Source organism: Belonocnema kinseyi, chromosome 4, assembly GCF_010883055.1.
Source record: "Belonocnema kinseyi isolate 2016_QV_RU_SX_M_011 chromosome 4, B_treatae_v1, whole genome shotgun sequence".
Lineage (NCBI taxonomy): Eukaryota > Metazoa > Arthropoda > Insecta > Hymenoptera > Cynipidae > Belonocnema > Belonocnema kinseyi.
The window spans coordinates 89393526-89405215 of record NC_046660.1 but is presented as its reverse complement, the minus strand read 5'-3'; the positions used below and the strand labels follow the sequence as shown (position 1 = coordinate 89405215).

The window sequence follows — 11690 nt, the reverse complement described above, 5'->3', positions numbered from 1 at the left end:
GAATTATTCATATTTGTATGCTCAAAGGTTATTGAATCTGGTTAATTTTTAGATGAACTCACAACTTCAAATTGAACTTATCAAAAATTATCTCACTCTTTCAGGCTTTTACTTAAATTCCCTGACCCGTTTTAAATTCCTTGACAATCCCTGACTTTCTGGAATTCCCTGACCTGTAGCAACCCCAAAACAGGCGTTATTCTAATGAGAAATTGTTCCCTTTATACCTCTTTATTCGTGGAATGTTGCAATATTCCACAATACTGCCTCCATTTCCGTCTAATGATGCCAACAATTACTCCAGTCGGTGTTCTTTCAACAGGTTTTTTAGGAGCCTCTTCTATCAGAATTTTCTCGTCTTCTAAAACATCTCCCGGATCGTCCTGTGCTTCATCTTGAAGTACGAGGTCGCTAGGAGCAGTCCATTTTTCTTCTGGCAATAATTCTATAGCAACGACATCTCCATCGACTGCACGATTTAAACCAGCTCGTCCTTGCACTAAGACCTACAAATATTATCAAATCTATCTTCGAAATTGTTGACTTGAAGGTTTACAGAAGTAGCTATTTATATTCAATAATATAGGTATTACAATAAAATGGAACAGTTCAAATGACACTTACAAACTTTTCAATTCCCTCGACATTAACTGATCCTTCGAGGAAATTTTCTCTCGAAGCGAGGAACGTTCCTTGCATAAATCTCCCACTTTTTATTCCTTCGTGTAATTGAGATGGTGGAAGATGACAAGGAAACAGTGGCTCCTTTGATTCACCATCGACATCATAGCTTTTCCTGCTTAGTTTATCTATCAAGAATCCTGGATCTTCCATCGAGGATACATAATCTTGCACTACATTTTTTAAAACTAGATTAGAAAATGAAATATTGTTTATGATTATATGTTTCAATTTGAGTAAATGTTGATATCTTACTCGATGAGACTGGGATTGATTCTGAACGAGCCTTTTCTCTATTTTGTACATCATCAGTTAAGAGAACTACTTTGATGTCTACATCTTGCGTTTTAAAATGAGTGTTATACCATTTTGTTGCGACTCTTATAGCTCGATCATTTCTATCATTCACTTTTTCGCCTGGATTTCGTTCTATGTATGTATCTCTTTAAAAAGAAAAAGAAAAATTACGATAGACTTTCAAAACAACTAGCAAAACAACTGCTTTCTGTAATTAAACGATTGCTAAGACTTACTTGTGATGTTCATTAACGAATACATAGAAATTTCTACTCGGATCAGAAATAATTTCTTTTAACTTAGTGTGCACATTGGAACTTCTATGTTTTACTTCCTCCAGTACTGTTTGCAAGATTATTACATTGCAAAGTGTATCTTCTTCCAAAACATTTATCTGAAAGGTGTAGATTAATAAATTTGATTATTATTTCAATATATAATAATCGTAAGGATCACAATAGTTCAATTTTAGAGATGACCGGGGAACATTTTTTTAACGAAAGGAAACATTCATAATTAAAATCCAAGATTTAATCTTGTTACAATATTATTATAGATTTTTTTATAAATGCAATGGATATAAAAAAGTGGAAAAGGAACCTAAGCCAAAAAGTGACTAATGTTGTTTAGAAAAAAAAATTCGATGAAATTTATCAGAATTCCAGATGAATTTGAACGAATTTAGGATACATTCATTAGACTTTAAAGCAATTTAAGATGAATTCCAAGGAATTCAAAAAGATTAAAAATAATTCAAAAACATTCCATTTATATAAGTTAAATTTAATTGAATTAATTTAATTCGGAATGATAATTAATAAGGGGCCGTTCAAAAAATACGTAACGCCTCTTGCAGGAGGATTAAAATGTTAGGAAATAGCGTTACATATTTTTAATGACCCCAAATAATAATAATTTAATTAACATTTAATTTATATTCAGGATGAATTGAAAAAATTCAAGTGAATTGACAGCAATTAAAACAAAATAAAAAAATTAATTGATTTCAATACCTTTGAAATGAGTTTAGAAAAATTCAAGGGAATTCAAAAAATTTTGAAGAAATTTATAAGAATAGAAGGTGAGTTTAAAGACTTCGGGATGAATTAAACAAAAACTTTAAAAAATCCTTTGAATTGAATAGAATTTAGCAAAATTTAAGAAATTCAACAGAACTCCAAAGAATTTAAAATAATTAAAACTAATTCAGGACATTCATAAGAATTCCGGAAAAATTTATAAGAATTCGGGGTGAATTTCAAACTAATTAAAATGAATTGCAAAAAATATTTGAAATTTTCTTCCAATAAGATTTGAAGAGAATTTCAAATATTTTTTGCAATTCATTTTAAAAATCATCTTCAAAAATCTTATAAAATCCCCTCGAATCTTTTTAAATATCTTAATACTTTAAAAATTCTGCAAAATCGCGTTCCATTTCTTCCGAAATTCTAGAAATCTCTTTATAACCACATGACACCACAAATTTCAAGTTATTAGCGATTACCTTTTTTTATATCCTTAATTTTACCATGAAGAATGTAATTATCTTGGGTGGCTTTTAGGGGAGGGTGTGTTTATAAAAAATACATTATTTATAAGGCCATAAATTAATAATGGCTGGTAGTATAAAAAAAGATCACAATAGTGAAAAGTTTGATTTTGTTTTATAGATTAATACAAAAATTAAGAAAAAATCGATTTTCTTTATTGAGCCTTTTAGTTAATAACAACAGTTATGAACAATAAGGGTCAGATATCAAAGGTGTTACTCAAGATAATTACATTCTTTTTGGTAAAATTAAGCATATATGAGAAAGGTAATCGCTAATAACTTAAAAATTGTGGCTTTTAGGAGCCACATGTTTATAAAAAATACATTGTTTATCAGGCCATAAATAAATAATAGCTGGTCGTACGAAAAAATATCACGAGAGTGAAAAGTTTTATTTTGTGCCATGGATTAATAAAAAATGTTTAAAAATCTATTTTCTTAATTGAGCGTTTTTGCTAATAACAATAGTTATGAACAATAAGGGCAGCTCAAGATAATTTCATCCTTTATGGTAAAATTAAAGATAGAAAAAAAAGGTAATCGCTATTAACTTGAAAATTGTGACTTTTAAGGGAGGGTGTGTTTAGAAAAAATACATTGTTTATAAGGCTACAAACAAATAATGAGTTGTCGTACGAGAAAATATCAAGAGTGTTAAAAGTTTAATCCTGTATCAAGGAATAATAAGAAAAATTGAAGTCAATTCTGGTAATTGAGGGTCATTATTTTTATCAATTGTTATAAACAATTTAGCAATAGAAATTATAAACAACAAATTATGTTAATAATTCTAAATAAAGGTTTCGCAACAAATTGAAGCAACATTATGACACTGGTTCATTTGGACGATTGTTTGTTAATAAATGAAGAGTCTAAACGGTTTCTTCTTAAAAATAACAACTTTTTAACAACAATATAAGAAGAGAAGTTTTTATTCGATCGGAAGACTTCCTTTTTCCTTTTAAGAGATCTATCCTTGATATACATAGTGTACAAGTTTTACATTTTTCTGAGCAATAAATTCTGAGGTAACACTGCAAGTATGGCAATTTCGTTAAAAAATCATTTGTTTATAACGCCGTACATTGCAAACGATTCGTTGTGAGAAAAAAGTTCAAGAATCAAAAAAGTTTTTTTTTGCTCAACCATGTTAAAAAATATTTTATAGTTTTTTTGTCAATAAATAATGAAATTGTTTAAAAAAAAATTGTTTGAACAAAAATTGACCCATATTTCAAAAACCTACCCAAGATATTTGTAATCAGGGGTCTTTTTTTGACCTTTTAAAAAAGAGTAATCTCGGGAACCTATTAGTGCACAAAGAAGTGTTAGTGGCGACTGGATTAAACTAGAGCGTTGTCTTTTTGAAATCTACTCAATGTCGAGTATACTTTAATTTATTCACTGCAACTTTTACCAGTGGTGCCCAAAAATAAATTATTTCGTAAAAATTAGAATTTTTTATAAAAAAAAAATTATTCCCTTGAAATCGACGTCTGAAGGCCATAACTAACACTTTTAGAGATAGCACCTTCATTTTTTTTTTTTTAGTTTTGCATTACATTTTTTAGTCTTTACTTCTGATAGAGATACTTAGAACCTGAAATTGGCTGGAAAGAAACAGTTTTCCAGAAACTGATGTTTGTCTAACATTTTTTTCCGGAAGAAACAATGTTTCAGAGTGGCCTCTAAAAATAAAAACCAGTTTCTGGTCATTTCCCGGTTACCAAACATTTTTCCAAGTCAGACAAATAGAAAATTATAAATTGTCATACCTGAAAAAACTGTCAATTTACATATTCTTTAATGAATTTTATCAGTTTTTTAAAACTTAGGGTTATTTCTTCTTCTCTGAAAAAGTCTATAACCTATAGAAATATAATAGAAACTATAGTTTCTTTCCTTTAAATATCTTCAGGTTAAAAAAAAGACACATTTCCAGGAATTTAAAAAGATTTCAACGGCTTGCAATAGATTTTAAGGGAATTCATATAATTTCGAATGATTTTAAATATTCTAAGGAATTTCTAAAGCTTTTAAATGTTTTAAGAAAAATTAAAAGATAGTGCGACAGTACAAGGGATTGCACAAGAGTTAATTAAGGGATTTCATGATAAAAAAAGATATTTTGGGTTCCAATCGTGCACAAAAACTGCGAATTTTTGTACACGATTGGGACCTGAAATATCTATTTTCATCATAATGAATCATCATAAAAACATTAAATCTATTATTCAGGGATTTAATATTATTTCAAAGATTTTAAGGAGTTTACGGAGATTAAAGCATAACCTATGTGATTGTAAAGAAACTCCTAAACTTTGTAAGAATTTAAAAAGTATTTATAGGATTTAAAAGGTTTACGGGTATCATTTTTGTTGATTTAAAATGAGCTTCTAGAATGATTTTAAAGGATTTTTATAGGATTTTCAGTGATTTTTAACGGATTTCAATACGTATATAAAAATTATAATCATTTTATAATATTTCTATAAACTGCAAAGAATTTGGAAAATGTTAAGGGATTTCGTGAGATTTTAAAGACTCCAAGGGTTTTCAGAGGCTTTCCAAGATTTACAAATATTTCAAAGGACTTGCCAGGATTTTAGTAATTCTAAATGATTCTAAAACCTCTCAATACGTTATTTTAATAAATTTTCCATGATCTCGAATAATTTTATACGACTTCAAATCTTTCAAGATATTTCAAAAAATATCATCAGATTTCATTTAATTTCATAGAATTTTAATTAATTTTTCAAGACTTAAAAAATCGAACTACTTCAGAATTGCATATTCAAAATGCAGAAATTTTAAAGATGATAAAAATTATTAAGAGGTATTATATCACGTAGTATCAAATTACATTCAAAGAGATTGGTTCGATTTTATTATTAAGAATGAAACAAGAACTGTTAAATACAAAGTTTCGCATATGAGGAAACAAAATTAAACAATTCGAAACTTTGTTTAGAACTGAAGTGTTATTAAATTGAGATCGTTAAATTTAATAGTTTTCAAATTATGCTTCAAACTTTTCCAATTATCTATATATTACTATTTTTAATCATTTTTCTCCATTTTTCAGTGAAAAGGAAAAAATGAATGTAAGTCAAAAAAAACTTGGGTAAAAAAAGCGGGATATGTGCTCAAGCTAGTCGAGACCCAACGTATTCCTCAAGCACATTAAAAAAATATTTAAAGTTTTTAATAAACAATTAAATTTCGAATGATTCATCTTTCACCAAATTCGCGATCTTGTCTCAGACGCGCGTTTAATTTGTTTAAAAAAATCCATTACCTGATCGAGTACGATGTTGGTGTCAAGTAATAAGTAATGTGGTTCGGGAAATAAGGAACTTTTAGCTCCAGGACTCGTTTCATCCAAGACCGCATTTCGACTTTTGCATAAAGTACAAGCTTCGGATCCACACCAAACATCATCTCTAAGATAATGTTCCCTTACAACCTGAAAAAAATGGTTATACAGATGTAAATAGTGTCTACGGAACCCCAAAATTCATCCTATAAGCGTAGAATTTTTTAGTCACCTTATATATATTGCCTCCCTTAGTCTTTCGAAAAAAAGTTTTTGTTGCTAACATAATGCAAATGTGTAAATTAAAGAAATATCAGAACATAATATAAAATACGTCAACCACGTGTAATGCGGCAACGATACTATTTGATTTGACACTTTATAAGTGAGGTTATGTTAGTGTGCATCAATGATAAAGGAGCATATAAATATACAAAGTTATTTATTGTAAATTAGGGACCAATATTCAACAAATGAAGCAAAATGTTACTTTGAATTTTACTATTTTGATTTCAATGTAATTTCAAAAATCTCGGAAGAAACGCTAAGGCTAAAATTACGTGACGCGTGACGAAAACAACCTTGCAAAATGATTGGGGGACGGAAAAGTATACGTTGTGGGGAGTGGTGGACTAGATTACCACCAATCTCATTGCAAATCAGTTCCGCGCATCGTGTAACTGACGTCATTCATAATGTTCATTCACACGTAGAGATTTGTGAAATTTAAAAGTTTCTTAAATTCTCTGAATTTTTTGTAAAATGCACTGAAATTTCTAGGTAACTTTCAAAAGATTTCTACCCATTTCCGAAATTTCAAATGCAAAAATAGCTTCAAATGTTTGGTAAATTGCAAATAACGACATGTGGACTAATCGCTAAGCTTATGTCAGTTTATGTTTTCTAAAACGTCACCTAACCTCTGTGTTCGATTATGTTGTAGAACATTTTTAAATTTTTAGCTATTTTACACTTATCTTTTAACTGGTTTTTAACATGTTTAGAGGTAAGTTTGAAAATAATTGCAATCATTTATATAGAAAATCCTCGGTTAATAATTTAAAATAGCCATAATATGTCAAATTCATTTAACATACAATTATGTATTATTTTTATGAACAATCTATTGGAAAGATACAGTTTCAAGCAAATACTTGACATTTTAAAAATTACTAAAAAATAATCATTGTTCTAAAGAAGTATATTACGTTCTAGAAAGTGTCCTAAATTTCTGCTTCGCCACTCATTACGATTATAATAAATAAAAATATATGTGTATATAAGTTGGAGTTTTTAAATTATCGAAAGATGTATATATTGTTTGGTGCCTCTTTAAGCAATAAGTTATTGCATAATAAATGGATATTACTGAGTTTCCCTTGAAAACTTATAAACGAAAAAGTAATCAACACTCAGCGATGATTATGAAAAGTGAATCACCTCAAGTGTCATAATGTAATGAAAAGATAATCAGAAATATGTGGCATATTATTCTTATACGTACAATGGTAATGATAGAAACCACTAAGTGTTTAAAAAATCACTTCTAAGGTTCAAAAGTTGTTGTAATTCGATATAATGCAACTCTTTTATAAGAATTTATAATTATTTTGATACAATTTTTAAACAATCTATCAATTTTTTAAATCTTATTATTACAAAGTTCACTGTTTTTAATTAAATACATTTAAAAGTTCAAAGTTTCTAATGTTTTAGAGGTTGATTGCTAAATGTTGACAGTTTGACACATAGAGATTTTCGAATGTCACTGAAATTGACAACGCTTGTAAACGACAATATAACATTTTTTAAATCACTCATCAATCTGTTGTTCAAATAACGTAAAAATTATGCAAGACATGATCTTAGATTATAATAACTCATTACAATTCAGAAATATGCTAACTTTCCACTAAACGATCGGTTACCGGAAGACAGCGTTTTATCCGCCCACGCACTGTGAACTGTGAACGTATAAATTCCTGAAAAATCCTAAGCTAACTTTCCTCTAACCGTCAAGGTCTCAAATTTTCTTTCACTAATTACTTTCACTCGATGTCCAACAACCAGAGAAAAAAACCTTCCTAATATCTGTTTTTGTAAAACTGCGCTTTATCTACTCATCCATTCTGAAATATACGCGAAAATTCGGATATACGGATGACTATTTTTTCGGTGTTGCCTGAAATGATAAATATGACGTTATAATGAGTTATTACTATTTGAAATCATATATTGCATCATTTTTACGATGATGATTGAACAGCAATAAATTGATATGAGTAATTTAAAAAGAAATTATATTTTGATTTATAAACTTGCCATTTAACGTTTAATTTAACGTTCCATATTTACGAAAACAAAAAGTATTGCAAACCATCTAAAATATTTCTTTTAAATTGAGGGTAACCGAACGTAGTATGGAAATATGAAATAAAGAGATCGAGAAATGTGTGATGGATATGAATTTTAATATTTTCAATAATATGAATTTTACACGTTGTGACAAGACATGCAACTATGATAAAAGGAAAAAAATCCAAATTTATTTTTAAATATATGCAAAACAGATAAAAATGTTTTTAAATGTGAGAAAAAGACTATTTTCACGATTTATTTGATTTTTACTTCGGCGTTTCAAAACATCCTCAGGATGACCTCTGGTCTAGAAACCGAGAAAAGCGGAAATTTTTTGAAGCCGAGAAAACTGGGAAATGACAGTAAATTTATTCTTAGGTCAGGAATTTTACGTTTTATACTCAAATCTTTCCATTCACTTAGAATATCAAAAATGTCATATCACATGATATAATGCAATTTAAAGTTCAATTTCAACTTTTTTAATGTCAAGTTCAGTTGTTAACTTTTTCAATTATAAAACCATTCAGTGCTGTAAATACTGTAAATATAAATTGATTTGTATTAGAAATTGAACAATAATAGATTTTATAAGATGCTTTTATTCAATTACAAACACTATTGAAAATATTGTTTCAGTCTAAAATATTCCATTTTGACCAATTCAATTTTAAATTTGTTAATTTAAAAAAACACAATTTTTAACATTATTGGACTGTTCATTTAAAATGAGCAGTTATAAATTAAATATTAACAACTGAAAACTGAAGAAATATTTTTTAAAATTTTGAATTCTAAAATTCTGATTTTTAAAGAAAAGGAAGGAATGTGGGCGTTTATTTTGTTTTGTAAGATTTAGAGTTTAGAGCATTGAAAAATAGTACCATGGATTTACATTTTTTTAACCAGAAATATTTGAATTGTTCAATTATTAAAGTTAAAAAATTTATATTGCACATTCTAACGACATTTAATTAAAAACTCTTCAATTCAAGTCTTAAAATGTTCTATTTATTAGGGATAAATTATGAACGTTTAAATTAAAAATTTCGGAATGAAAAAGTTTTCAGCTTTCATTTGCATTTCAGTTTTGATTACTTCATATTAAAAAATCTTCAGCTTTAAGAGCAGTTAAAAATTAGATTTTTTCAATTTCGATGACCGTAAAAATTTGTTGGGAGCCAAGAAAAAACCGGGACTTCTGTTTAAATTAAATCGGCCAGCTTGATTCTGTCGTTTTTTAGTATGGTAAATTAATATGGGTAGTTACCGGGCATTTCATAAAAAATATTACGTAAAAATAGTGATCATTAACAACTGTTATTTGAATTCGAAGTTAATAAGTTAATTTTTGACCAGGCATCGACTTATATTACGAAATTTTTCGGGAAACTAACCGGCCAACTATAACGCTAGAGGTAGTATTACAGAATTTTCCGTAACATTAGGTCTGAAGGAGCTGGAAAAAGGGCGAGTATTACGGAAAATTTCGTACTGGTAGGCAGTTCGTGTTAACTATACTAAAATCTTCGTATGTACAAAATTAATTTTAGCATGTATTATGAAAAGATTGAATATTTATTTCCAATTTTAATCCCTAAATGGCAATGTAGCGTGATAAGACAACAAAATTTTAGGACAGAGTGCAAATTGATTTTTAAAATCCTCAACTGTAAAATAATGAACTCTACTCTTGATTTTTATTGTTTTAAGGGCATGTGACACAGCTAAATACCTATATTACCGACCTCACTTTTTCGGTTCACTGAATGTTTTTTTGAACCTAAAAACTTTTTTTGTAAATAAGATATCGAGCTGAAACTTTGGAAGATTTATTAGGGTACAATAAAGTACGTTTAGGTACTGCAATTTGGTAGGAACTTCACTGAAAATTATTTCATCTTTTTTCTGAACCTCAACTTTTTTTGAACGTTCGAACTTTTTTTATAAATAAAATATCGGTCTCAAACTTTGAAAAATGCAAGAGCCGAAAGAAAACTACGTTTAAGTACAAAGCTTAATAATAAAGGATGTAAAAAAATATATTTCAACAATGAATTCCAACCTGGCGGCCACTACACGAGGCTCTAGAGAGTTCGTATTTTCGTGTACAACGTTACCGGCTGATGCCGTTGGAATTGATTGTTGAAATATATTTTTTACATCTATTATTATTCAGCTTTGTACTTAAACGTAGTTTTCTTTCGGCTCTTGCATTTCTCAAAGTTTGAGACGATGAAATAATTTTCAGTGAAGTTCCTACCGAAATGCAGTACTTAAACGTACTTTATTGTACCCTAATAAAGCTTCCAAAGTTTAAGCTCGATATTTTATTTACAAAAAAAGTTCTTAGGTTCAAAAAAACATTCAGTGAACGGAAAAAGTGAGGTAGGTAATATAGGTATTTAGCTGTGTCACATGCCCTTAAACACAATATAAGTAATATGTGTGAATCTTAAATGTTAAAAAATGGTATTAATATTATTTCGCAAAAGAGTTATATTTTTCGTACTTTTTTATTTATAATTTCTAAAAGAAGTCTAAACTTTTGAAATTCTGCTAAATTGTGCTTTGATATAAGTACTTCATTGAGATTATTTAAAAAAATGTATTATGCAAAGGATAAGTGGAAAATGATTTGGCCCTAAAAGTGATAAAGTTTTATGCAATCACCCAAGAATATAATTTGAACAATTTCAGATTAAAAACTTAAAACTTGGAAAATTGAATAATTTGCAACTGCAGGGATTAAAAATATAGTATATAAAAAATGGAATAAATTAAAGCCGATCGTCAAAAAGGGACTTAACTACTAAAATATGGATTCCGACAAGAATTAAAAAAATTGAATTGGCGTGAATTTAAATTAGTAATCACATGTACAGTTATCACAGCATAAAAGGAGCTCAAATAATTGGAAATAGGGTGTATTTTCACAAAATATGGAGGAAATAGGCAAATGATTAATCATTGATTTTTACATGTAGAAGAGAAGATGAAATATTATTATACGGAATGGTATATTACTAAAGCTAAAAAAATTTCTACTTGACGTAATAAAAACTGAGCTGCAAATAAAAGAACTCAAAGTGGAACTGTTAAATTTTTTACTTTTAAAATTGAAATATAAAAGTTTTTTATTACAATTTTTTGTATTCAAATGCTCCATAATTTACGGGTATAAAATTAAAGGTACTAACATTTTTCATTATAAAAAAATATAAATCCACGTTAAAATTAGTAATGCTCTAAATTAAAAAATCAATCAATCAACTTTAAAATTTTCAAAATTATATAATTTTAAGGAATTTTAAGTTAGAAACATCAAATATTGAAAAATTGAAAAAATTTCAACTGAACACTTCTTAAATTAGAAATTCAATTATATTCTTTTTAAATAGTTTAAACATCCTTAGAAAGCTTCAAAATTTTATTTCAGAATCTTGAGAAATCTAGAAATGTTTGAAATTGGTTTTCATA

At 28.1% G+C, this 11690-nt stretch overlaps 2 protein-coding genes across 4 annotated transcripts in view; one reads left to right on the top strand and one right to left on the bottom strand.

The window, feature by feature from the left end:
- Positions 1-6399, bottom strand: part of LOC117170613 (exosome complex exonuclease RRP44) — a 53547-nt gene extending 47148 nt beyond the window's left edge. For 2 of the 3 annotated variants that reach the window (XM_033357496.1, XM_033357497.1), the window contains exons 1-6: positions 6085-6138; positions 5835-6002; positions 1215-1372; positions 937-1124; positions 625-854; positions 228-506 (exon numbers count right to left, since the gene is read on the bottom strand). In XM_033357496.1, the coding sequence (XP_033213387.1) occupies positions 228-506; positions 625-854; positions 937-1124; positions 1215-1372; positions 5835-6002; positions 6085-6138 (1077 nt within the window). Of the gene's footprint in view, positions 1-227; positions 507-624; positions 855-936; positions 1125-1214; positions 1373-5834; positions 6003-6084 lie in introns of all 3 variants that reach the window. The other variant, XM_033357495.1, reaches the window with a different exon arrangement.
- Positions 6400-6771: 372 nt separating this feature from the next.
- The window catches only part of LOC117171673 (probable serine/threonine-protein kinase tsuA), a 19187-nt gene continuing 14268 nt past the window's right edge, over positions 6772-11690 (top strand). Inside the window, exon 1 of the mRNA XM_033359186.1 lies at positions 6772-6858. Within this exon, the coding sequence (XP_033215077.1) occupies positions 6849-6858 (10 nt within the window). The 5' untranslated portion in view covers positions 6772-6848. The remainder of the gene's footprint in view (positions 6859-11690) is intronic.